At 30.4% G+C, this 27058-nt stretch overlaps 10 protein-coding genes across 17 annotated transcripts; 4 read left to right on the top strand and 6 right to left on the bottom strand.

Moving 5' to 3' along the window:
* Positions 1-51: 51 nt before the first annotated feature.
* LOC113794298 (lethal(3)malignant brain tumor-like protein 4) lies at positions 52-2742 on the bottom strand. Its single transcript, XM_027344407.2, is given in 5 exon segments — positions 52-248; positions 327-838; positions 912-993; positions 1059-2024; positions 2026-2742. Coding segments are annotated over 5 exon segments (2343 nt in total). The 5' UTR covers positions 2671-2742; the 3' UTR covers positions 52-110.
* A 185-nt stretch (positions 2743-2927) lies between these two features.
* Positions 2928-4246, bottom strand: Nubpl (NUBP iron-sulfur cluster assembly factor, mitochondrial). The gene is made up of 3 exons (XM_027344421.2): positions 3953-4246; positions 3799-3892; positions 2928-3738 (listed from the first exon to the last, which is right to left on the bottom strand). Exons 1-3 carry the CDS (start codon positions 4244-4246, stop codon positions 3161-3163), a joined length of 966 nt encoding a protein of 321 aa, XP_027200222.2. The 3' UTR covers positions 2928-3160.
* Positions 4247-4270: 24 nt separating this feature from the next.
* Positions 4271-5548, top strand: LOC113794308 (putative methyltransferase-like protein 15 homolog). The gene has a single exon (XM_027344419.2). The coding sequence runs from the start codon at positions 4271-4273 to the stop codon at positions 5438-5440; it is 1170 nt and encodes a 389-aa protein (XP_027200220.1). The 3' UTR covers positions 5441-5548.
* Positions 5549-5785: 237 nt separating this feature from the next.
* CtsK1 (C1 family peptidase 26-29-p) lies at positions 5786-7720 on the top strand. The gene is made up of 2 exons (XM_027344408.2): positions 5786-5947; positions 6004-7720. Exons 1-2 carry the CDS (start codon positions 5914-5916, stop codon positions 7620-7622), a joined length of 1653 nt encoding a protein of 550 aa, XP_027200209.2. The 5' UTR covers positions 5786-5913; the 3' UTR covers positions 7623-7720.
* LOC113794306 (uncharacterized) lies at positions 6272-15421 on the bottom strand. 7 transcript variants are annotated; one of them, XM_075824229.1, is made up of 6 exons: positions 13990-14008; positions 11256-11287; positions 9948-10144; positions 9664-9884; positions 9416-9603; positions 6272-9355 (listed from the first exon to the last, which is right to left on the bottom strand). In XM_075824229.1, exons 3-6 carry the CDS (start codon positions 10101-10103, stop codon positions 8688-8690), a joined length of 1233 nt encoding a protein of 410 aa, XP_075680344.1. In that variant the 5' UTR covers positions 10104-10144; positions 11256-11287; positions 13990-14008; the 3' UTR covers positions 6272-8687. The 7 variants fall into 7 exon arrangements, with proteins under 7 accessions (XP_075680344.1, XP_027200217.2, XP_075680347.1 ...); XM_027344416.2 differs by lacking the exon at positions 11256-11287 and having other exon boundaries at positions 13990-15421; XM_075824232.1 differs by lacking the exons at positions 11256-11287; positions 13990-14008 and adding an exon at positions 12123-12143.
* Positions 15422-15694: 273 nt separating this feature from the next.
* Positions 15695-17027, bottom strand: LOC113794309 (uncharacterized). The gene is made up of 2 exons (XM_027344420.2): positions 16655-17027; positions 15695-16605 (listed from the first exon to the last, which is right to left on the bottom strand). The coding sequence occupies exons 1-2, from the start codon at positions 16974-16976 to the stop codon at positions 15935-15937; spliced, it is 993 nt and encodes a 330-aa protein (XP_027200221.1). The 5' UTR covers positions 16977-17027; the 3' UTR covers positions 15695-15934.
* A 7-nt stretch (positions 17028-17034) lies between these two features.
* Positions 17035-18635, bottom strand: SerRS (Seryl-tRNA synthetase). Its single transcript, XM_027344412.2, has one exon. It carries the CDS (start codon positions 18537-18539, stop codon positions 17091-17093), a length of 1449 nt encoding a protein of 482 aa, XP_027200213.1. The 5' UTR covers positions 18540-18635; the 3' UTR covers positions 17035-17090.
* Positions 18636-18700: 65 nt separating this feature from the next.
* Positions 18701-19172, top strand: RpS29 (ribosomal protein S29). Its single transcript, XM_075824234.1, has 2 exons — positions 18701-18866; positions 18934-19172. Exons 1-2 carry the CDS (start codon positions 18805-18807, stop codon positions 19040-19042), a joined length of 171 nt encoding a protein of 56 aa, XP_075680349.1. The 5' UTR covers positions 18701-18804; the 3' UTR covers positions 19043-19172.
* A 157-nt stretch (positions 19173-19329) lies between these two features.
* On the top strand, positions 19330-20965 carry LOC113794305 (uncharacterized). Its single transcript, XM_027344414.2, has one exon. The coding sequence runs from the start codon at positions 19441-19443 to the stop codon at positions 20806-20808; it is 1368 nt and encodes a 455-aa protein (XP_027200215.2). The 5' UTR covers positions 19330-19440; the 3' UTR covers positions 20809-20965.
* On the bottom strand, positions 20889-25980 carry LOC113794301 (serine/threonine-protein kinase Sgk2-like). Of its 2 annotated transcripts, none has more exons than XM_075824227.1 (8): positions 25545-25980; positions 22660-22825; positions 22450-22598; positions 21974-22400; positions 21589-21912; positions 21424-21531; positions 21232-21369; positions 20889-21174 (listed from the first exon to the last, which is right to left on the bottom strand). In XM_075824227.1, exons 2-8 carry the CDS (start codon positions 22810-22812, stop codon positions 21016-21018), a joined length of 1458 nt encoding a protein of 485 aa, XP_075680342.1. In that variant the 5' UTR covers positions 22813-22825; positions 25545-25980; the 3' UTR covers positions 20889-21015. The 2 variants fall into 2 exon arrangements, with proteins under 2 accessions (XP_075680342.1, XP_027200210.2); XM_027344409.2 differs by having other exon boundaries at positions 22660-22877; positions 25545-25979.
* Between the last annotated feature and the right edge of the window lie 1078 nt (positions 25981-27058).

Genomic DNA, 27058 nt, shown 5'->3' with positions numbered 1-27058 from the left:
CGTAAATCGAAATAATTATTATTCAACAACATTCAAAAGAAATCTTTTTTGTTTTATTCAATAAAATATTCTTTATTCATGGTCATTCAAATTTCGAAATTTTGTTTTGCTTAAAAGCCATCTTTGAATATAAATTTAAGATTGGCAAACAAAAATGGTACAATTTTTACGGCCGAATTGAGATCAATTTTAAGTTTGTTTTGAATTTCTTCATGACGAATACAAAGAAAAGCAATGCCATCGATTTTCTACGGGTTGTTTGGAGTGAGAAATGAAAAATTTTGATTAATGAAACAACAAACAACAATCACAAATATTCAACATACCTCTTGCAGGAAAATATTGGCCGTTTCCCTATTGTTGGTCAATTTCAAAATAACTTCAAACATTTTTTGACAATCAAATCCAACAATATCGAATGGATTGAAATCAAGATTTTTAACATAATTCATTAAATATCTCAATGTATGAACATTATTATTTTTCAGCGTTTCCTTCATTTCTAAATAATTTTCTTTGATTAACTTAAGATAATATGGATGAATTTTATTGTCATCGTTTGGTTCACATTTTATTTTATGATCGTTATTGTTGTCCATCTGATTGAACATTTCGAAATTATTTTGTTCATTAATAATCATCATATCATCATCATCATCATCTTCACTATCGAAAACAATAAGATCAGCAAAACGATCGAGATTTTCATTTCTTTCCGAATCATAATTGAATTTGGAATATGGACAATCCTTTTCTCGTGAATGTGTTCGATATCTGTACCATTTTTGATGACCAAAACCATTGCAAAATGCAACTGGACATAATGTATTCAATTTAGCTATATCTTTTTTATATTTATTAAATAAAAAACATTATTATAATTAATAAAATTTACATATCTAATAATTTACATTTGTTTGGTGGTGGTTCCAATTTATGATTGGTTTGTTTGCACCAATTAATTGGATGTAAATCCGGTGAATCCTCGTTGTACTATGATGAGAAATGAAATAAATTAATTTCAGCTGCAATCAGTTTATTTATTTAAAAAATCTTACCAAACAATCATATTTTTCATCCCAACCATCAAAATGAATCGTAATTGAATGCATATTTCGATCAACAACAGTAGCAACACGAATTAAATAAGGATTACGTTTATCAACGGCTTCCAGACGCATTCCTTGTCGCCATAAATGAAACATTGGACGATGTTTCATTGTTTGTTTCGATTCGATTGAATTGTTGAATGCTGTTTCAGGTGCTGGCCTGGAATCAGTTTCTCGAAGATAATCTTCCCATATGAATTCTTTACGATAACCATTCGGTGCAGTTAAACATTTTGATTTTGATTTACACCAATTAATTGGATGTATTAATGGTGATGTCGTTGATGTCCAATAATCAAAACTATCATCCCAACCATCAAAATGTATAAGAATCTGATCATCAAGTATATCCTTGATTGTAGCCACACAAATCAATGCACTGTTTGCAATATCGACCGCCTCTAATTTATCATTGATTTGAAATTTATTATTATCGATAATTGAATGATTATCAATCGTCGAATTGAACTTATTGATAGTGAAAAGATCTTCATGTGCAGCAATACTGTTTGTTGCTGATAGATATTGTTTCCAATTGAATGAACCTGAATTCATTCCAGGTGGGTATTCTAATTTTCTACGTGTTTTTCGACAAAAACCAATCGGGAATATTTGTTTACTATCAGCATTGATCCAAAAATCAAATCGACTACTATAACCATCAAAATGTAATCGCAAACGAAAACCTTGAACATCGACAACGGTTAAACAACAAAATTTGGATGGATGTAATGGATCAATTCCTTCAAGTTTCATGCCAACTTTAAATCCATTCTGTCGGGTAGGATAATTTTGTTCGGGGGAAAAATATTCCACTGGTACAGCAATCGATTGATATTTTTTCAAATATTTTTCCCAATCAAATTGATCAGGAAATTCGAAATCATTCGATAAGTTTGGTTGTTGTTGTTGGAAGTTTTCGTAATGAATTGGCATGTTTTTCTTCATCATACTGTTCATTAATATTCGCCTTCGACAATGTTGTAGTTGTTGTCGTGGATGTTTTGGAATTGGAATCAAAATTTTTATAAATTTTATATAATTGTGGATCAATTTGTGAACATTGTTTGCAATATTTGTTATTTTTAACCAAATCGGCTTTAAAATCTGAACGAAAACAACGTGAACAAAGCGATATTACTGAATGATGATGATGATGATTATCATTAAATAAATGATCTTTAAGTAATTTTTGTCGCTTTTGTAATGATTCAACATTGTTATTATCAGTTTCATTATTGTCATCATCATTATCATTATCGTCACCATCACTGCTACCAGTACCAGTACTGGATGAAGATGTTTCATCTTTTTCATCCGCCAACCATAATTCACCCGTCGAATCACGACGAAATTTCAATAAACTGCCAGGAAGATGACCAATATTATCTTTCCAAACTAAACAATTATCAATTATTGAATCCAGGCTAGAATCGAATGTTTTCGAATTGGTAAACATGATTGAATTCAGACAATCAACAGCTTTTGATGATTTCGACAAAGTTAGATCCGAAAAAAGTCTGTCGATTCTTGTCGTCGCAAAAAAAATTTTTTGGTACATATATTATGAGTGGTCACGTGCTTGCCTCGCATTTTAACATGAAAACTCTTTTTTCACTTTTCAACCAAAACACATTTTATTCTTTCTTTTTCTTTCTTACCATTCGGTCCTATTCCCTAATCTTAAATCTTTCTTCAATCCTTTCCCTTTTTTCCTTTCTTTTCTTTTCCTTAATCAGAACTACGTATTTGATCTTATTTGATTGAAACATTTTTGTTTCAAAATGATGAGAAAATAGTGATGATTAACAATGATAATTATCGAAAAGATCATTTATTTGAAAAAAATTACAAAAACGATGTATCAGAATTGATGATTGAACGGATATCTGAACAAAAATTAACGATTATCCAGAAACAATATTAACCGAGAACGTTAAAGATACGTTAATTTGTAGCTTTTTTGTTCTTCGGGGAAAATTGTTTCGTTTCGTAAAAACTTTTTGTTGTTGACGAAGCGATTTCTGATCTGATCATCGTTTTTTATTTTTTCATCTTTCATTTTCTAATTTGCTGAGAACTTTTCCTGCTAATTGAATAAATATCTGTGAACATGGATTATCAGGATTTTCAACCACTAAAGGACAACCATTATCCAATGATTTTGACAGATTTGGATCCAATGGAATTTGGGCTAAAATTTCGGTATTAAATTTTTTGGCTAAATATTCCAATTGATTGGAATCCCAGAAAATTGATTGATGGTGTGAACAATTATCACATATAAAATGGCTCATATTTTTAACAAATCCTAATACGGGAACATCTAAATCTTGAAACATTTGTGTACCACGAACAACATCGGCTAGGCAAACTTTTTGTGGTGTTGTTACAATGATAACACCATCGATTGGTATATTTTGTACGATTGATAGTTGAGTATCACCTGTTCCGGGTGGCATATCAATAATCAACAGATCTAGATTGCCCCAATAAACGGATCGTAAAAGTTTTTCCATAGCTGACATGACCATCAATCCACGCCAAACAATTGGTTTATCTTCGTCCACCAAAAATCCCATCGACATACATTTCACTCCATAGTTAACTAATGGTATTATTAGGTTTTCTGTTCTAAATTGAAATTACAAAAATATTTTCAACTTTGATCAAAAAACAAATTTCTTACGTTTATTAGTGGTAGGTTTTTTACCCAATAAGCCGATCATTGTCGGTAATGATGGTCCAAATATATCGGCATCAAGTATGCCAATTTTTTTATTCTGTTTAGGTGCAAAAATGATACAATCACCATTAAATAAATTTTTCGTTAAAAAACTTACAGGATATAAACATTTGATAGCCAAAGCTAGATTAACTGCAACTGAAGATTTTCCCACACCACCTTTTGCTGATGATATCAATATGATTCGTTCGACACCGGCAATTGGAAGTTTTTTCGAAAATTTTGTTCGTTTTTTATCCGATGACGATATTGTCGTCGAATATGACGATGACCATATTATTAATGATGGATTGATTTGACGACGATAAATACGATAAAAATTTTTAGCTAAATTCATATTGCTTTCGATTAGTGCGCTACGATTATCAGCTGATTCGATTCTTGCATGCATGTTTGTCACGTGTGAAATTCAAAAATGCGAATAATTTCAACAAAATTTTCCAATTTTATTGCAATAAACAGTGTAACTAATAATAATAGGAATAATGTTGAAACAATCAAACATATACCTGTTTTGGCCAAAGAAATAACAAAAATATTATCACCAAAAGATGGACAATGTTTTCTGGATTTAACATTTGGTGGTGGTGGTCATACAAAACATCTTTTATCGACAAATAAAAAAATCACCATTTTTACATTGGATCGTGATCCTTATGCATTCGAAAAAGCCGAAATATTAGCCAAAACGATTGAACAGAATAATCATTTTGGCCAAAAAATTATTCCAATGTTGGGTCGATTCAGTGAGATTGATGATTTGTTGAAAAAAATCCAAATTCCTTATCATTCATTTGATGGTGCTATTATGGATCTTGGGGCATCATCATTTCAATACGATAATCCACAACGTGGTTTTTCATTTCGTAATGATGGACCACTTGATATGCGAATGGATGGTGAACGAAATCAACGATTACCATCAGCAGCCGATATAATCAATACGTTGAATGCTGATGAATTGGCTAAAATTTTTAAAGTTTATGGTGAAGAACGACATGCTAAAAAAATTGCCCAAACAATTGTTGATTCACGTTTCCTAATGAAACGTTTGAATACAACCAGAGAATTGGCCGAATTGGTTCAATCGGTTTTATCCAGATCAAACGATATTTCAGCAACAAGAGATAAAATTGGACGACCAGTACATCCAGCTACGAAAATATTTCAAGCATTACGTATATTTGTTAACAATGAATTGAACGAATTGAATTCGGTAATACCGGTGTTGAGCAAATATTTAAAGATATCAGAAGAATCAGACGATAAAGATGATGACAACGAATTTATTGCTCAAAAACGTTCGAATGGTGGTCTTCTTGCAATAATTTCATTTCATTCACTTGAAGATAGAATTGTCAAAAGTCATTTTGTTAATCAATCGGATAATAATCTAATTTTGCCACCCAAAAGTAATGATTATATTATTCATCCAACTATTAATGATATTTATCAAACACCTAAATCGCTCAAAATATGGAAATTTTATCAGAAAAAATTTCAACTGCCAACAGAAACGGAAATATTGTTAAATCCACGCGCTAGATCCGCTAAATTACGAGTAGGATTAAGGATAAATGGTTAAAATTGTAAATATTTTATTAAAGATTTATAAAAGTCATATGATATGATTATATTGGTAATAAATAAATAAATATAATATACATTGTCATTGATAATGGATTTTTCCAAACTATTGTGTTTGTTTCCATTGAATTACCCAAACAATCAAAAAGAAGAAACTGATCACTTGGTTATTGATCTATTCACTTACCACCCACACACATACACGTACATCACTTAATCAATGTTTCGTACAAACAAGATCCTGTAGCAAATTATCAATAACAAATTAAGGGGAAAAAATATTTTAACGATGAGTGCACCATAGTGATAAGAATGTTAGCGATGATGAGATATTTGAAATATTTCGATTCATATTTAAGCAACTAAGTTTTATTTATTTTTTGATTAGATTTTTGATGACGACGTTTTTTTCTCCCATATATTAGGGTTTGTCATTTTTTTGCTTCATCCATCAATTTTTTTTTGTTGAAAATGATGACGCCATTTTTGTTCATTGTCCTATGTGGTAAGTGAAATGATTGTTTTTTTTGTTCCAATAAATCTAATGGTTTTTTCGAATAGTTCCATTGGTTTTGGCGGAAAAACCACCCCCTACGCCAACATTTAGTAAAAATTATATAATAAATGGACGAATTTTCTTGCCATATGCTGAAATCGATGAACCATTTACAGCCTATTATGATGAATTGGCTAACAAAAGTCGTATCGATTATTATGGGGATTTACAATTGACTGTACAGCGAGCTGATCTGGGACAATTTTATAAAATTGCCTACATGGTCGGTTCGAATCAACAAACTGGTCGTGTTTGTTTCAATATGGAAGCATCACCAATATCACCAGTAACTGTTCAATCAGTTTTACCTGATTTATCTCAATTTCAATTTAAACAACGTGGTATTTGTAAAAAAATGGCTAAAAATCTACCAACATTAACATTAACATCGGAATATTGTGAAGAATGGGAATATCGTGTTCAACTTGGTGAAAAAGATAATAAATATGTTTTCATATTGAAACGTGATTCGCAAGGAAATGCTATACCAATTTTCTACCTAATGATGGGATATGATAGTTTAATGGGTTCGCATTATGATAAATATGAAGTTCTCTATGAATCATATTCAACCGCAAAGATTGATTCGAAAATTTTTGATATCTATCAAAAATATGATTGTAGAGGTTTCCCTGGACCAGGTATTAAACAATCTGTTGCAATGATGAATCCAATGCGTGAATTTATACTCAATGATTATGGTCATGTTGACGAACATTTTAAACAATTTATTGAAAAACATTCTAAAAATTATACCAAAGAAGTCAACTTTAGACGATTTATTTTCCTACAAAATTATCGTTTTATTCAGGCACAAAATCGTAAAAATATACATTATCAATTGGCTGTTAATCATTTGGCCGATCGTACGGATGAAGAAATGAGTCGTATTCGTGGCAAAATTCAGGTTACAAATGTAGATAAAAATGGAATTTTGTTCGATAAAAGCCATTATGATACTTCTAAGTTACCGAATCAATGGGATTGGCGTTTGTTAGGTGCTGTAACACCTGTCAAAGATCAAGCTATTTGTGGTAGTTGTTGGTCATTTGGTGCTACCGGTACGATTGAAGGACAATATTTTGTTAAAACTGGCCATTTGTTGAAATTATCACAACAACAATTGATTGATTGTAGTTGGACAGAAGATAATAACGGATGTGATGGCGGTGAAGATTTTCGTACATATAATTACATCATGAAGGCTGGTGGTATTGCTACCGAAGAAGATTATGGCCATTATTTAGGTGTTGATGGTAAATGTCATGATAAAAATGTTAAAAAATCTGTAAAAATTAAAGGTTTTTACAATGTAACCATCGGTGATGTTGATGCAATGAAAGTTGCATTATATTATCATGGACCAGTTACCGTTGCCGTGGATGCATCACAAAAAACATTTACATTCTATTCAAATGGTATATATTATGATCCAAATTGTAGTTCGAAAAATCTTGATCATCAAGTTTTAGCTGTTGGCTATGGTGAATTGAATGGACAAAAATATTGGCTGATCAAAAATTCTTGGTCAACTTATTGGGGTAATGATGGTTACATATTGATCAATCAGAAAAATAATGATTGTGGCGTTCTCACTGATGCCACTTTTCCATTGATAGAATGATGATTATTGAAATCAATATTTGTAATTTTGAAACAATTTCTATATTTTAATAATGATTATCAATACAAAATAAACAACTGGTTTTTAGTCAGTGTAAAGTGTTTGAGTGAATTTTGTAAAATATTTGTTTATTACCTGAAACAAAAGCGATATGTTAGTAAATTTTAATGTATAAAATGAACAAAAACAACTTCAGCAAAATGAATTGAGCAAAAAAGTTTATCAGCAATGTTTTATAAATTGATTATAATTAACAACAAATTAATTGATTTTTCAAAAAAAATTTCAACATTGACAAAACCTAAAATGAAATTAAAGAATAAAATAGATCGAAAAAATAGAAGATTTGATAAGCCCGAAATTAATTTGATGGTCAATATAAGGATGATAAGGCCATTTTTGTTGTTTTTTCTTCCGTATGTGTGGGTGTATTAGAGTATGACTAGGTCAAATAATGTGTGAAATGGCACCTTTGTTTGGCTATGTATGAATGGCATTATAGTGTGTGTGGCACATTACAAATTTGAAAAAATGAATCAATCTTGACAATGAAATCTAAATTAATGAATAGAATCAAAAGGGTGAGCAATAGAATCAAGGTGAGAGAAAGGAGCAATTAGAATAAAAGTAAAAATTACTAAAATAAAATGTTACAGTGTATAATATGATATAAAATGTTTGAATGGATGGATATTGATAACAAAATTTATAAATATAACAACGTCTATATTAGTTATAATCAAAAGATAAAATGTGTTTTATGGTTTGTAATTGTCATCATATCAATTGTGATTCAAGAATAAAAGAGCTAAATGGATGCTAATAATAGCAACAAAAATAAAAATGGAAATAAAATTTTTTCAACAAAAGTTTGGCTACCAAATAAGGGCTCCACCGAAAAAAAATTATACGAATTCAGAGTCATTTCATTAATAAATTAAAATTTTGATGACCGGGTATATAATTGATTCACATGTAAAGAAGGTGGAAGAGGTAGAATTCTTGATCTAAATATCTATCATGATTTATATTAACCAAGAAAGTCAAAATGTATTGTTGTGTGTGTTACGTTTTGATTGCCAATTCTAGATGATTATTATTTTCATTATTCTTGATGGATAATTGCTGGTCACCATCATCATTACTATTGCTGCTCAACCTTTCAACAGCAGCCGAAGCTAGAAGATATAGATAATTAAATGATGATGGTGATGGTGAACCGGCTATCGATGATGCTGTCGATGAAATTGATTGTTGTTCATCACCGTCATTGATAATTGATGATGACGTGGATAATGATGATAATGTTGTCATCGTGGACGGTGATGAAAGTGAATTATGATGATGATCATCATCATTCAATGATGAATATGATTCATTCGAATAACTAGATGATGCCGACGATGATAATTGCATCATTGTTGCGGCTGCTGCAGCAGCAGCCGAATTGCCATTCGCTGTTTGATTGAGCCAATTGACAATGGATGTTGTTGTATTATCGATACGATATGAATTATAATGATGATGATGATTTCGGTGGTGATGGTCATGGTGGTAATATTGAACAAATCCTGGCGAATGATTGTCATCGATATCGAGAATCGTACGTTTTGTTTTTCTATTCGCTTCATCAACATCATTCGCATCAATAATCAAATTAAATTCCGATTGGCGTAATTGTTGATCTTCTTCATGATTTTTTCTCCATCTTTTGGTCAATTTTAATGGTGAATCTGCAGAATGATTCCATCAAATGAGAAATTCAATGTTTTTTATTTATAATTAAATCATACCGTTAAATGATGAACAATGACTTAATGGTCGACTAAAATCACTTTGATTAGAATTGGCCGTACTAGTTGTACTTCCATTATCTGAGTCAACATTGCTTTCATCACCAACATCATCTTCGATACTCTCATTCGAACTGAATCCATCATCATTATCATCATCGTCATCGTCAGCATCATCTACAGTACATCTGCAGTAATTATGAAAAATGTTATTAAATTCGTTTTCAATCAAGTTGATGATTGAATACCTCTGATTATTATCGATTATACAACCAAAACCATTGTATTGAGAAATTGTACGCGATGATGAATGATGATTATTATTTTGGCTACCACCCAGATGATGATGATGGTTTTGACGTTTATTTGAACTTTTCCTAGTAATGGTATATTTTAATGGATCATTTCCTTCTTTTCGTATGATATCCGGTAATATTCGACGACGGGCATTGATAAACCAATTGCAAACCTGTTCATTGAGATAATTATCACTAATGAAATATTTATTCAAATTCAAATGCTACAAACAAACCTGTAATACGCTTAAATTAGCCATTTGGGATAATAATTGTTTTTCCTGATCCGATGGATATGCATTATAACGATGTTCATAAAGCCACATTCGTAAAATTTTAACTGATTCTTTGGGCAAATTTCCACGACGTTTACGATGATTTGATGATGACATTATGTTGGTGGTAACTTGGTGATTTATATTCGAATCAAAAGCTATTTTGCAATAAAAACGATAAATATTAATCAATGACAGCCTTAATAATGCATTTTGTGGTGTGAATTTTGTGAATAAAATCTAAATAATTTAGATGTCAAATCAAATGCACAAACGACACGACTTTCGTCCTAAATATGGAGCAAACAACAAGTTTTTTCTGAACAGAACAAGTTCACAAATATTATTCAAAATATCAAAACATTTATAGACAAAAAATGATAAAATGAAACTCAATGAATAACTGGATTGTCCTTTTTGCAAAACTTTCTCTTTCTTTCACACTCACTCACTTTGTCTTTCTCGATGGAAAAATTGAAAAAAATAAACTTAAATCGATCAAACAACGAAGGGGATAACAAGGTTACATCAAAGGATAGATCGATTCGATTGGATCAGCAACAAAATGTTTTAAGAAAAAAAATGATTTCATCATAACTGAGCAAATTAAAAGAAATATTACTGAATGCCATGTAATAATAAATAGTTTGTAGCCGAAATAATTTTTTCGTTCTTCCGTCTTTTAATTTTAGAAAATCGAAAAGGGCTAGACATCCGACAGACAAAATTTTGTTCGTTTGTTTGCTTGCCACATTCAATCATCAAACTAAATTTATAATTTTTGTTTTACAAAATTTTTTCGAAAATCTAAAACCTTTAGCTGCAGAAATCCTTCATTCTTTTTCTTCACTTCAGGAAACGAAAAAGTGAAGATTCATTGAATTTTTTCGAAAGACAAAAAACATTGAATTCTTCAAGCTATACCACCACCACGCCAAGACAATGACTATTACGACAAAAATAGTGTGACACACCACACAACACTCAATGTATTCCAAATAAGGATAATTTTTCCATTCATTTAATATATGGCCATAATCAACAACATCACAGTAAGTCATTCATCCAATCAAAATCCTCAACCTCGAACCTTCGATGATAATAATGGTGATGAACGATGAGGAGGAGACCAAGACATTTTCCAATTTCAATTCATTCAAATTAAAAGTGAAAGCATTTATAGAGAGAATATATGTGTCAAATCAACAAGATGAAGATGATTAAAGGTTAAATTTTATTTTGCCAACAAAAGCAATGTGAATTACTTACACAACACACACAGGCAATTTGGTAGTTTGAACCTTATCGGTTTAAATATTGGGTGAATGACGACAATGATGATGATGGTAGAAAAAATGAAAATTTTGTTGTTTTTTGGCGCCAACGTCAGCAAATTAATCAAATCAAACCAAACCAAGATAGAGAAAAAAATTGATCGTTCCACAAATAATCGATAATGATGATGAAACACAAACAAAAATTCCAACAATTAATTAATTAAGTTATTCATTTGAAAAACAATCACATCACATTAACTGAAAAAAAATTGAAAAAGGAAGACAGACAATCCTTGATTTGATTTGGATGCTAATATATTTGGTTGGATGTGTAATTGTCACCGACAACGACAACGTTGATGATTTTTTTTAGAAAAATGCATGCTGCATACTTTAAATGAAATGTCACTTTAATTCAATTTTCAAGACACACACACAAATCAATGATATATAAACTCTTTTTTTCCGCAATCTGTGACGTCATTTTTGTGGAGGATAATTGTGATGGTGGTGGTGGTAAATATAAATGTCAGTAAGATCATCATCATCATCATCATAAGACTTTTTCATCAAAAAAAAATCTCAATCTCAACATGACAGCCAGCCTAAAAATGACTTTTATCAATTTTTACCGATAATTTTTTTTTGCAATGTTGCTTGCCTATATTTATATTGACTATCAGAAATGATAATGTTGTTTGAAAAAATGTACCCCGAGATTCTGTTCAGTGTGTTGGGAAAAAATCTTAATCCACTATGGTCACAAAGTGACAGATTTGAACGGAAATGATCAAATCAGGAATCCGAAATGAACATTGTTGCAGATTTTCATTTTTCGTTTCTGTCAAATCATACATACCTCAGGTATCATTCATTCACATTAATCAATGTTTTTTTCGTTGAACGGAATAATCGCCTTGAATGACAATTGATAAAAATTCAACGAAAAAAAATGATGATAATCGCTTTCTTCATCATCATTATCATTCATAAACAAAATTGAAATTGAAAGACGTCCCCTAAAATAAATGTGTGTCACAGTTGTATCAATGCAATGATTTGCCATACTGTAACCAAAATCACAATGATAATGATGATAATTGCTTTCAGGTTGTTGTGTCATTGCAGGCAGTATCATCATCATTATCATTGCTAAGAACCATTCTTCTCCCGTAACAAAACAACAGGTTAGGTTCCTGTTTTTCACTTAAAACGAGAAAGAATGTAAACAATGTATTTTATTTCTCAACCAACCAATAAAATCAACACAAAGATAAGACAATCATCAATCTTATCATCATAAATAAGATAGGTTTAGGTCCAATAATGATAATGTTGTCAAAAAATTATGTGCTTGATAAGCAAATTCAAAGTTTTTTTGCATTTGTCAAACTTTGTCAAAATCCATTCAATTCCTGATTAAAATATTAGAAAAAAGGTAATTTCCATCCTTTTGGCATTGTTGTTGTTGTATAATATCTAGTCTAGATTAAAAAAATGGTTGACATTCTCTTTCAATTTGATTATCATCATTGTGAATTTACTTCATGGCCTTTCTCTCCTTTCAAAACAAACAGAAAAAACGTGTGTCTGAACAAATTAACCAACCAGCTACAAATTCAATTCTATATCCACACAAAACAAAAAAAGCATCTGTCATTCATTTTTGTTGATTAAAATGAGATCACTTTTCTACCATTAGTCCATTTCGACAGCAATGGAATTTTTTGTTGTTCAGTAGCTTGTAGTAGCAAATCAAATAATAAAAAACATCAATTTGTTATTCTCTCTTTCCAATCATTCATTCAGAGAAATTATATGGCAAAACAAAACAAAAGTAAAGTAGTGAATTTAGGTCAGCAAAACACACACAATCATTGATGATGTAGGAGAAAATGAAACATGATGATATTTCAATTTGATCACTATTTATCAATCAATTTTCTCATCATGGCTATTATGAGTCAACACATATGCATCAACACACACCAAACACCAAATGTCAAAAAATGATTTGCTCCCAACAAACAGAATAATTCAATTTAATTGTGTTTAGCATCCTTGTTTCCATTGAAAAAAAAATTCTTCATGTTCCCAATATGTAGTGATGTGTGAAATGATTTTGTTTTACACTAAAATTCAATAACAATGGTTTATTATGAAAATACAATTCACATATTTAGTCGCTTCCGTATCGCTTTGCGTGTTGTGGTAAAACAAAAGCATGCGAAAATTCACTTTCTTTGAAAATGACAAAATTCTTTAGTCATTTTTACAACTTCAACTTGTTTTTCTTTCACAACAATTATCATCATTATCAAAATTCGCACACTAAATGTACAAAATGATGGTTAATAATAGAATATAATATCAGACATAATGTTATCATCATGATCGTCATTGAATAATGGTAAATGTACGCAATTACATTGCCAAATTGTCATACAACATTGATGATTGCAGCATCGTCTATGTCACCAACAACATAGACACTTTCTGCCTATATCATCAACATTTTCTGAAGATGAACATTTTTTTGCAGAAAAAACAAATGCCAAAAATGACAAGACATTCATAGAATTGAATTCTTGCCACAGCAAAATATATATTACATGACATTATTACAAATGTGACAAATGTGAATGATACATTTTTTACAACAATTAAAAAGCACACTTTATTTATACAAACCAGAAGCGGAAGCAGATTTTGAAGGAAAAACTTACCTCTATGACTATTGTGATTGTTCAATAATTTCATGGCACGCACACACAATATGTTTAGCAATTGTCAATTTGATTAACATTTAATAAATGTTTGACAGATGAAAGATATCCACACAGTTAAAGAAGTCGATTAAACCAACAAAAAAAAGTCACAAGTCATTTTTTGCCACACTGTTGTTGGTATAAATGATAAAATCATCATGCCAGTGTTTAAAGATCATTGATTAATTGATTTTCGATCGATTTTTTGTTCCAAATAAAAAATTTATCTTTCATTTCTTTTTGCACATTACGCATGTGGACAAAAAATGATTTTATCCATCCACTATCAACACAATCATAAGATATACTAATAAAATGTCAGATCATTTAGCTATAAGGAAGAAGAAAGATCACAAGACATTTCTGGTTGGAGAAAATGATGATAATGGTTGATGGTTTGTTTGTTAGTAGTGGTGGTTTAGTTTCGTGGTTGGATCATCATCACATACGAGAAAAGAAGCATGGCACGCGATTATACACTCTGTGTGTGTAATGATGATATTTTCCTCTATGTCTGTCTAATCTTAACAAAAATCTTAAATCTTTTCAGTTTTCTCTCTTTTCGCTTTCTCTCTGCTTATCCGTAATTTCTTTTTTCTTCAAATTTGATTGATGCTGTTATATATTTTCAATATTGACAATGTGCTTCTCTCTATTTGTTCAATTCAAATAGAAAATCCACACACATACATGGCATAGAAATTTTAAAAAACAGGCAACATTGCACATCCATGGATATAACATATAACATGATCTGTCAATGGTGGTTTAGTTTTATCTGTCTTTTTGCAATTAATTCAAATTTAGTTGGATATAATTAACTAAACTGAAAATTTTGATTGAAAGCAAATTTAAATCAGTATTGATGACGATGACGATTTTTTAAAAGAAAAAAATTGATTTAGTTGCATAAAAATGAATTGGAAGTTATGCACCAACTGGTTTCACTTTCTCCCTCTGTTCAGAGAATTGATTGTGGTGATATTTGATGATAACAAAAATGCAGATCGTTTTTTTCACTGATTGATTGGGCAAACTTGATGATGATGATCAACATTCATTCACTGAACGTATTTCACAAATCACACAAAGATAATGGCAGCAGCAGAACTTTTTTTGATTTCAATTCACAAAAGCACGTGATTTCATTTTGATTAAATTTTTGTCAAATTATGATCTGGATCAATCATTGCGAGCAATGTGCATTTCGTTTTTCGCTTTTGTCCACCACGTGTTCCGTGTGCTGTCGTACATTTCCAAAAAAAGAAGAAAATTCTCTCTTGCAGTTCAGCAAAAGAAATTGCAAGTCAGTCAACATACACACACAGTGTGCTTGTCATTCATTTACGAAATTGAGAATTATCATTTTCGAATGATCAAGATAAATTGTGAGAGAGAAAAAAAGATACATGCTTTTCGACATCATCACATGCTTTTTCATTCAGTCAGTTAGAAATTGCAATCAGAAACACGTTGTTTACATACACTGGATACACGCGCTCTCTATTGTCAAATAAAATGTTTTTTTTGAGGAAATTTTCTCTTTTTTTCCAAAAATAAACAAATAAGCCTTCGCGAACAAGTTTTTTCGAGAAAAATTGTGTTCCATAAAAATCAATGAGATTGGAATTTGTAAAAAAGGATTTTCTTTTGCTCCGTTTTTTAAACAAATAAAGAAAATTTACTAATGAAAGTGGATGGATTGGCGATTGGAATTATTTTGGCAATAATAAATTTTCTTCACTTATCTTGATGATCTTGAATAATCACACCAAATAAAAGTGATGGAATGACAAACTGACATTGACTAATCTGTTCTTTACAATTTGCATCGACGATTGACAATTTTATTTATTTATAGTTTTTCTCTGTTCAAAAATGTACAGGTTGCGAAAAAATGGAATTAATTTTGTTGTTTGGATGATATTTTCAAATTCAATTGATCCAGATTATCTAATTGTATCAATAATGATGAATACAATTTGTGTTTGAATTCTAAATCATCATTTTGAATGGGCTGATCTTGTTGCTGAACAATTATCTGATCTAATCGTTCCAAAAATGTTTTATAATTAAGCTTATTATTACGAAAATCATTGATTATTTCACGTAGATTTTCAGTCGTACAACATTTTGTTGTTTGAACATTATTTGTTTTCGAATAAATTAGATTATCCAAAATTGTCTGTGTTGATTGATTAACGAATGAACATTTTCCATCATTATTATTCAGTTCAATCATTTTGTTTGGATTGATACCATTTTCTATGAGGAAATTTTTCGTTTTTTCAATAATCTTTGAACTGGAATCAAGTTTTTGAATCAATTTCGAATCAAAATCAGTGTTATCAGCCGCCCGTAGATGCTTATATAAATCCGAATAGGCGTTGAACAATTCCAACAATTTCATTTTCAATTTTTTATTTTCATGTCGAAATTTATTATCGTTACTTTTTTCTTCTCGTAAAATTTGTAATTTTTTAATCTCCGTTTCTTTATCGGATAATGTTGATTTTAGATTTTTTATTTCGCCATTTTTCCTATCAAATTCTTTGATAACTTTTTGTTTCAATTCTAAACGAAAAAAATGAATCAATGTAAATCAACACGACAAAAATATTACCAGAATTTCCATTAATTAAGTTGTCATTATTTTCCAGCAAATAAAGTTTCATTTTAAGATCAAAATTTTCTTCACGAAGATTGGATATTTTGTCATGTAAATCTTTTAGAAAAAATTCTTTAGCCGGTTGTTGTAAATTTTCATCAAATGAAATGGATGGTAATGTATCGGATTGCGATATTTCCAAACAAGTTGATCCATTATATTGATCAAGTGCAATGGAATGTTGTTGGTCATTATCAATTGATGGTTGGTCCATTTTTTTCGAAAAATTCAACTCAATCAAACTTGTCAAAACCGTTGATTCGAATTTCAAAAACATCAAGATTTCTATAACAACACAAACAAAAATAGGTCAAAATAGAATGACTATTTTGACATTGACAACAAAAAATTTTATTTTAAAAAAATTTCAGATTCAAATTGATTCTAAAAATCATTGGGTGAATGGAATAAATTTTGAATATTTATCTGGCATATATTTTTGTAATGGTTCTGGAATATTTATTCCATCTGCAGTTTGATGTTGTTCCAATATGACACATATTGCCCTGGTTATGGCACACATTGTGCCATTCAACATATGAACCAATTCTACTGGGCCGGACATTTTTTTCGTTTGACCAAAACGTATCTGTAAACGTCTGGATTGATAATCAGTACAATTCGATACGGAAACTAATTCACGAAATGCTTTCGAACCGGGAAACCATGCTTCCAAATCATATTTCATAGCTGCAGCATTATTCAATGCACCCGAAACAATACTAACCACCCGATAAGATATTCCTAATGATTTATAAAATTCTTCCGAATTGGAAATCATTTCATGAAAATGTTCCCATGATTTAGTGGGTGCACATATGATAAATTGTTCAACTTTTTCAAATTGATGAACACGAAATATACCACGTGTATCACGACCATGTGCACCAACTTCTTGACGAAAACATGTTGAATAACCGGCATATTTGATGGGTAATGATTGTGGATTTATCCATTCATTTCGATGTATAGCACATAATGGTTGTTCCGATGTTGCGATTAAATATTTTTCATCCTGATCTTCAAGATTTTGTTTACTACTCACAACTTTATACAGTTCTTCATCAAATTGATTCAATTGTGCTACGGCTGACATTAATGATTTTTTCATCCAAAACGGAGTGTACAATGGAATAAAATCATTATTGTATAAGAAATTCAAGGCATATTGAATGAGTGCTTGTTGAAGAAAAACACCAACACCACGAAGGAAATAACCACGTGATCCAGATATATCAGCACCATGATCACAATCCATACCATCGATTTTCTGGATCAAATCAATATGAGATAATTGTTTGGTTTCAAATTCACCATAAGTTCGAATGATGGCATTTTCATCTTCATTATTTGAAATGGGAACATCTGGATGAAGAATGTTACCAATTTCACGAAGAATTGAATTTCGATTCTCTTCCAATTGATTCAGTTCTTCATTGACGGCAACAATTTTATCATCAATTTGATTTTTTAATTGTTTCAGCTGTTCCAAGGTAGTATTGGCATCGATTTCATTGATACAGCCAAGTAATTCTTCGGTACTGAAAACTTTTGTACAATCATCACCTTGTTGTTGATTCGGTTGCTGCGTTGATGTTTCATTCGATTCTTTAATTCCTTGTTGTCGCATTTGTTTTACTTTGTTGCCATATTCTTTCGATATTTTATTCTTTGATTTGTTCAGCTGATCCAAATTGAAACGAGCTTGACGCCATTGTTTATCCAAAAGAATTACATTATCAACAGCGCCAACATCGGCAAATCGATTACGAACAATAGTTCGAATTTTTTCCGGATCACCACCTTTCTCTTCACGAAACAAATCAAGATCGAGAACCATTTTTTAAAATTTTCACGAATTTCTTTCAAAGTAAATTAAAGTTACACGTTGTCGCCCGTCGAATATAATGCAATGCAAAACATTGTATATGAAGGGAAAATATTGTGTGACAACGTTGTGGAAAAACAACAAAACGCATGCGTCGAACGAGTGTGTGAGTTGCCTGCACTGAAAAGTATTTCCTTTCCGATTTATGTGTGCTGCTGTTTGTTTCGTGAAATTCTGAATTGAGAAATTTGTCAAAGAATTAAATCTCAAAATTACCATGGGTAGTCAAAATATCTGGTTTTCTCATCCACGAAAATATGGTCCAGGATCCAGACACTGGTATGTTGTTCACAATGTATTCATTATTTTCTTTTAACCAATTTCATTCTTGTTTTTTACTTTGCAGTCGTGTTTGCAGTAACCATCATGGTTTGATCCGAAAATATGGCCTCAACATTTGTCGTCGTTGTTTTCGACAATATGCCGGTCAAATTGGTTTCAAAAAACTTGATTGATTGAATCCTGTTCGAACAACTGAAATGAAAATATCCAAAAAAAGAAAAAATTTTGATAACATCGTTTTGTGTAATTGTGACTATGGATGGATTTTTTTAATGAATAAATTCAATTTTTTTTGAAACTCAATATTTTTCCTTGTGTCTATTTTATTAATTTCTGCTAATTAATTTGTTAATTTTTGAAAAAACATTATTTTCCAAAGATTTTCCATAAGAAAAAACGATCATTTTTCATTTGGAACAAGCTAGCAAGCATGCTCATTTGGTACTCAATTCATAAACATAGTTATATAGCAACGTGGTTAATGCTCAATGCAGAATTGAAAAAGAATTTTTGGTTGTTTTTGTTAATATTGAATTTCAATTGAATTCTTTTGGTTTGTTTTTTGAAAAAAATGAATCGTCATCCAAAACCTAGTGCAATTCTTGTTGGTGATGAAATTGGACAATTAAAACGAATTGACTTGAAGAAAAATGAACAGAAAATTATTGAATTAATTCCGGATGAATCGAAGCATCCATCCAAAAGTATCGTTTCAATACATCCATTGAATAAAGTTCATTCCAAATCTTCGGAACAAAATTTCCTGATTGCACGAAAAGATCATGAAATTTTCATCTACGATATTAACACCGACAATGTTGAATCAATCAAATACATAAATGAAAACAAAACACCATTAATAGGATGTCGATGTATTGATGATCAAAATATTGTCATCGGTTTTGCTGACGGTTCCATCAAACGTATCAATGTTGAAATGGATCTTTGTTTTGCACGATATAAACCAAATTTAAAAGCAATCAATCTGCTGGGAATCGATTCTTGTTCGGATGTATCATCATTCGCAACTTTCGATTCACCAACACCAACACGAAAACGTAAAAGAATTGATAATAATTTTTCAGTGAAAACATCGAAAACAGCAAATGAAATATCCGATGAACAGCAAAATATTTTATCCATTTTTCAACCAAATTGGAATATTGATCACACCCGTCTGACATGTTTTGAAGCCACCAATAATAAATTGGCCGTTGGTGGATTTAATTCTGATCTAAAAGTTTTTGATCTAAATACTGGTCAATCATTGTTCAATGCTAAATCTGTCAATACAGATTGGCTTGGAATTCGACATGATTTATGGATTAGCGATATTGAGTGGATTGGTTCAACCGAAAACGGTAATGATCCCAATTTATTGGCAACTTGTTCACGAACTGAACCTTTTATTCGAATATACGATATTAAACAACAACAACGCAAACCAGCAATGATAATCGATTTAAAGCATTTAAATAATGATAATAGTTCAAATCCATTATCATATACTAGTTTATGTTCGCTGCCAAGTTTATCCAATTATGGACAAGCATCATCATCATTAATCGTTGGAACAACACTAGGTCGAATGATTGCATTGGATCTTCGTCTAAAATCCAATAATTCTACAAAAATATTGGGTTCATTTAAAGGTTTTTCCGGCGGTTCGATTCGTGATATAAAATCCTGTCAAGATTCCCAGATTTCACATAAAATTTTTTCCTGTAGTATTGATCGTTTTGTTCGTATTCATACTATGACCAAAACACAACGAATATTGGATCGAAAAATATATGTCAAAACACGTCCAACATGTTTATATCCCATTATAACGGACAATGATCGATCCGAATCAGAAACCAAAACATCATCATCATCAAATAGTTCCAATGAGGACGACGACGACACTGATGATGATAGCGAATCGGATGAAACTTGAAATGCCAACAAATCATTATTTTTATTAGAGTTAGAAATTTGTTTCGCTTGCCTGTACAAATATCATAATAATTTAATAAGTTTTATAAGGAAAAAAACATTTTTAATGATAATAAAAAATAATTAATAATTAGATAATAAACAAAATGATTTTATGATTTTTTTGTTTGATGTGATTGATGTGTGCCTGATATTTGATTTGACTTGATCAAAAATTTGTTATAGTTGCGGCTGGAACATATGAAAATCCTTGAAAAGCATTATCATTCAAACTGGCGTTTGTTCCGATTCCATTTCTCATTACTGAATTCGGTATCGATTCCCGAACAAATTCTGGGTCAATATTCCGAAGATCATAATTATCTCTCTATAAATTAATAGGATTTTTCAATTAGAAAATTTCAGTAAAATTCAAATAACTTACCACATTGGGATTGAATGGTGGCGGAATGCGTTTGTTTTCCAAATCAATCCAATTGATTGGTTTGAAAAATTCATGTCTTTTGACTTCTTCGGCATCTTCAATGGCGCCTAAACGTCTTCGTTTATCTTTTTGTAATAGCTTTTTGTAAAAATCATTAATAATGGCATGGCTAATTCAATTTCATTCATTTACCGATTCGATAATATTTCTGGTTGAAGCGGAAATATTTGCCCTTAACCGTACTGGTTTATGTAGGATATTATCACTCATTTCGGCATTATCACGACTATAAAACGGTGGCTATTTTGGATGAAATTTTATTAAAATTTGTCGAAAAACAAATCAAAATTCAATTACCAATCCATTGAGCATTTCAAAAAGAACAGCACCCAAACACCACCAATCAACACAACGATCATATGCTTCTTTACGTAAAACTTCGGGTGCCAGATATTCAGGTGTACCACAAAATGTATTGGTCGTTTCACGTCCTTCTTTACATAGGCCAAAGTCGGTCAAAACAATATGACCTTCTGAATCGAGTAAAATGTTTTCCGGTTTCAAATCACGATATATTGTGCCTTGTGAATGGAGATAACCAATTGCACTGGTAATTTCTGCAGCATAAAACCGTGCTCTTTGTTCGGTAAATGCTCTTTCTTTGCTTAGATGGAAGAAGAGCTAAAGAAAATGAATAAAATGTCATTGTTTGTCAATATAAATAAATTAAATGATAACTTACTTCCCCACCATTAACATAATCGAGAACAAAATAAAGTTTATCTTTTGTTTGAAATGAATAATGTAAACCGACCAAAAATGGGTGATTCAGGTTCTTAAGCAAAACATTACGTTCACTCATTATATGATTCTTTTCATTAGTTTTCAATATCATTTTTTTATATAAAACCTTGACGGCATATATTTTATCTTCTTTCAGATGACGTGCCGAATAAACTTTACCAAAACTACCTTTACCAATCATACGTAAAAATTGAAAATCACTTGGTGTGCAGCTAGATTTTTCTGATGGACCCAAATTTATTGTAATTTTCGAATCACTATTATTGGAATCGAATGAATTGGTTTGTGAATTTTCATCATCTTCTTCATCATCCATACTATTTTTTAGGCTATTATCAAATTGGAAAAAATCCCGCACTTCGGTTCTATACAGAAAAATCATGAGAAATAATTCGAATTTAGACTTTCACTTACAGATCCAAAAGTTGTGGTTCGGCAAATATGCGTTGCACCAATGTATCCAGACCTTGACGTCTTGATCGGATAAAATCTGTACTAAAATTATTTCCAAATAATTTTTTACCCGGTAATTTCAGGTGAAGATATGGATATTGTTTTTTGAGCTAACCAGCAAAAGTCAGATAAGAATTACATAGAAGTTAAATTTGAAAAAATATTACTTACTGAATCACATAATTTACTGAATTCATTATAACGACGATAAAACACCCATGATTGTTGTCCATATTCCACGACTATTTTATAGACAGTATATTTTTTTATCGATTTATCACCACCACAAACTTCCGAACTAACTACATGTGCCGTAATTGCCATTCTTAAATCGTTTCTTTGTTTTCCAATTAATTAAAGATTATTGTCAATTAAATCGTTTCGCAAGACTAAAGATTCAGGAAAAAAATTCTTTTACTTTTTCAAAGTTTGATTGATTTTTGTTTTGTTTTTGCTTGTTAATTCAATTCAATTCAATTTATTGAAAAACGTTTATCCGAAATTTCGGATATTCACGTCAAATAAAAATTTTTAAAATTAATTTTAAAATTTAAAAGAAAGTGTGTGTAGATGTGTGTAAATATGTTTACAAAGTAATTTGAATTTTGTGTATGTCTGTTTATTTTGTACAAATTGATTTGGTGAAATTATGTTGTGTAATTGTAATTCGTGTCTTATGTTGGTGTAGTGTGGACATTGTATTATTAAATGTATTGAATCTTGTGGGGTGTTGTTTGTGCATGTACAAGTGTCTGTATTTGATCTCTGTATTCTGTGTAGGTACTTTTGAAAGTGACCGTGTCCTGTGTAAAATTGTGTTGTGTAAAAGTCAGGATTGATAAATTTAGGGATAGGGATTGAAGGGAAAAATTTTTGAATGTATCATTTGTTTGTGTGTGTGCTGATAAAAGAGAATCATGTTTTAAATTTTGGATGTATTCTGTAATTGTTATGTCCAGTGGAAAATCTAAAGGTATATTGTGTTTGTGTTTGAATTTTATCTGTTTAATTTTGATGTTGATGTAAATTGGTTCAATTTTGTAAGTGTTGTTGTGCAAGCTTTTGATGTAGTTCTGTAAGCCATGATTGTGTTTCTAAGTATTTGATGTTGTGTTGATTCGAGTTTATTTATTTGTTTTTTTGTAATATGATCTATCCAAATTTCTGAACCATATGTAAGTGTTGGTCGAATCAAGCCTTTATACATATTCTTACGTTTTTGTGTATTAATTCCATACGTGTTTTTGCAAAAATTGAAAAGTGTATTTTTGATTTTAATTGTTTTTGTTATAATATTTTGAATGTGTGTGTTGAAATTGATCTTATTTTTGTGTTTTTGCTTGTTAGGATCAATCAATAATGTGTAATGTGGGTGTTTTGTTTTTTATTTAAAATCGGTCTTGTGACGATGTTTCTTTGCTTTGGTTGTGGTTGATAATGTGGATGATTATGATTAATGGTAAGTGTGTTAATCTTTGTTTGGGTGATGATGATAATCTCAATAAAAAAGAAACGATTACAACCAAATATTTGGGATTGATTGCGAGGCAAAAATGAAAACGGAGCAAATCAAAATCAATAATTTTATCAAATCATAAATCAATTTTAGAAAATAGACGATGCTTGTTCAGATTTTTTTCTCGAAAATTTTTCTATCAATCAAATCGATTTGTTTCATTTAGGATGTGATGAGATCGATATCAGGAAAAATTTTTTTGTTTCTGGTCAAATAAAATGAAAACGAAACACAATTTTTATGTGAGAATTTTTCTGTGTTGTTTTTTTTATTTGCCAAAAACCAATGATGAGATCGTGTGTTTGATTGATGAGATATGAAAGACAAATACTGAATGAATGATGATCATTCAAATCAAATTAACAAAAAACAAAAACGAAACCTTTTTTATGATTATTATTATCACCATATCTTATCCATAATCATCATTCAGAAAACTATGCCACCACCACCACAATTTTGTTTCAATAAATTTTTCCGTTTGCACTACTTCTATCCCCAAAAAATGATGGCATATGGAAAGCAAATGGATTGATTATCACAAAATCAATCAATCAAATCAATCACTTTTCTCTATTAATCTTTTCGAATTATTACTCATTTACTCACTCACTTGTCATCATCATTATTATCGGGGCAAAAAAATTCAGAACGAAAACTAATCATTATCAAATCACATGTTTCACTATGTACATCCAGCCAGCCGCCATACATGGTTAAACCAAATTAATGATGATGATGATGATGACATGCATTGAATGTGTGCATAAGTTAAGCTGATTGATGTTTGGCCATGTTTGACGATGACACAATACATCACCATGATTTATATGCATGAAAATTATGGACAAACTAACAAACGTCAAATTCCGTTAGACTAGAAAATGTACAGAATTTAATAAATATAAATATATTTGAAAAGATTGAATAATCCATCCATCACCATTATGTAATTCATTCGATAAATTATCATTTTTATAAAGCAATCATGTACAATATACATGTAACAAACATTTGTATTTGGATCATTTTTTTGCTTTGTTTCGAAATTAATAATGAAATACAATCGATCGATCAATTCGATCAATGATGATGAATTTGTTTTTCCAAATGACCATCTAATTAGATTCTAATGTAATATTGCTAAATGGGATTTCCCTAAATTAATTAATTGTTTTTCATTGATTTTTTTCTTTTACTAGAATCGAAAGTGAAAAAAATCATTATTGAATGGAACCGGATTTATAGGGAAAAATCAATTGAAATGCCAAAACATGATTATCATTATTGATAGTGACTGTATAAAGTCCGGTTTAGATAATTGTTGATGATTATGAAATCTGGTTATGCCCATCATATACCATTGACATCATCATCACCATAATAAACATAACACAGCAACAAGTGATTCCCTCTCTTTCTCTATTTTGGCTATCATATTGTTTTTTAATGAATTTGTGACAAGCATAATAGTGATTATTAAATAACCAAGGAAACCAAATTGCAAGAAATCATTATTATTATTATTATTATTAATTACCTTTAGGTTAATTTATTTGATGTTTCAATTAGCAAAAAAATGATTTGACATTTTTTTGGACCAACAAAATCCGGATCAAACCGAAATGAAACGATAATGATGATAAAAACTGGTTGTCGTTCTTTGATAATATTTGTTGTTGAAAAAAATTTGGATCAGTTTTCTATTTTCAATCAGAAAAAATATCAGCGTTCAGAAAGTAACGGAATTTGTGCGAAAAAAGTCCTGAGTAATGTATTTTTTTTAAACAGAGAATGTTATTCACATTTCACCAGCATCACACATGATACAAATCATAACAACCAAAATATCACAAATCAAAAAAATCACAGAGCATCAATAGAAAAAATGAATGTCTTCCTTGTTTGATGGAACAATATTTTTTGTTCATAACAAAATTGAAGACAAAATGATGATGGACAACATACACAGGCAGAAACTCAAATAAAAAAATACTCAATCAAATAACTCAACAGTTGTGCTTGGTAAGTAGCGTCGCAAATCAAATTTATGATTTGCTAAATTATGATGATTATATAGAAATGGATGGACAAAATATAGTTTCTATATGATGACGACTGATGATGGTGATGATGATGAAACCAAATTGATATTTGCAATTGGCCAATCAAATGAAATGAAGAATAACAATCCAAGTTTTGTATTTAATTTCATTGAAAATTATTTCTTTTTCCAAATAATCTATGACGACAGACAGACGACAAAATTGAATGTCTCGTTTGTCTCTATGTGCGATTTGATACCATGAAAAACGAGAGAGAAACAACTCTAAACTGCAATAATGTAGAGGAGCATAATGGAAAATCAAATAACTGTTACTTTTACTTTGTCTTGCTGTGTTTTTTAGCCAATGTCAATCACATTATTTTAAAAAATATAAAATTTTTTAAGAAAAAGAATTATCGAAGGGCAAAAAAATCGTGATTGTTTTTGCCCTTCAACAAACAAAGTTATGAATAAATTAAATTAACATCAATGACGATCATCCAGGTTGGTAGGTAATCGATCACATATCGAACGGTGTGGTCAAATGGTTTGTTTTTGTTATGGTGTTGTTGCAGGTTTGATTTAATTGAAATTAAATGAAGGAAAAAACTAAAAACAATACATAATTGACAAAAAACCGAATTACATGGAAACCAATTTACTAAACAACAACAATGATTACACACTAATACGCAGATAAAATGAAAATCTCATTGAAAACAACACGCTTGAATAGACATTATCATAGATTGATTTTGCTTAGTGAAAATTCACTAATGGTCAGTGCAGTGTGTGGGTTGAGGAAATGAAATGATTTGTTAATTTTCAATTTATCAATGAAAATTAGATCAATTCAAATCCGTTTCCATAAGAAATGGAAAATTTTCCACTTTTCAAAATGCATTTTGAGTTTATTTTTATTGTTTTATTATAGTGCAAAATTGAAGCATTTTGATTGAGATTCAATGAAATTGGATGTCAATGATGATGTAACACATATGAATCCA

The sequence above is a fragment of the Dermatophagoides pteronyssinus genome, unplaced genomic scaffold (assembly GCF_027571235.1).
Source record: "Dermatophagoides pteronyssinus isolate colony J.1.1.1.1 unplaced genomic scaffold, Derpt_VIB-CSIC_2022.12 sq0057, whole genome shotgun sequence".
NCBI classification, from domain to species: domain Eukaryota; kingdom Metazoa; phylum Arthropoda; class Arachnida; order Sarcoptiformes; family Pyroglyphidae; genus Dermatophagoides; species Dermatophagoides pteronyssinus.
The sequence above is the reverse complement of the archived record's forward strand: the minus strand, read 5'-3'. Positions and strand labels throughout refer to the sequence as shown.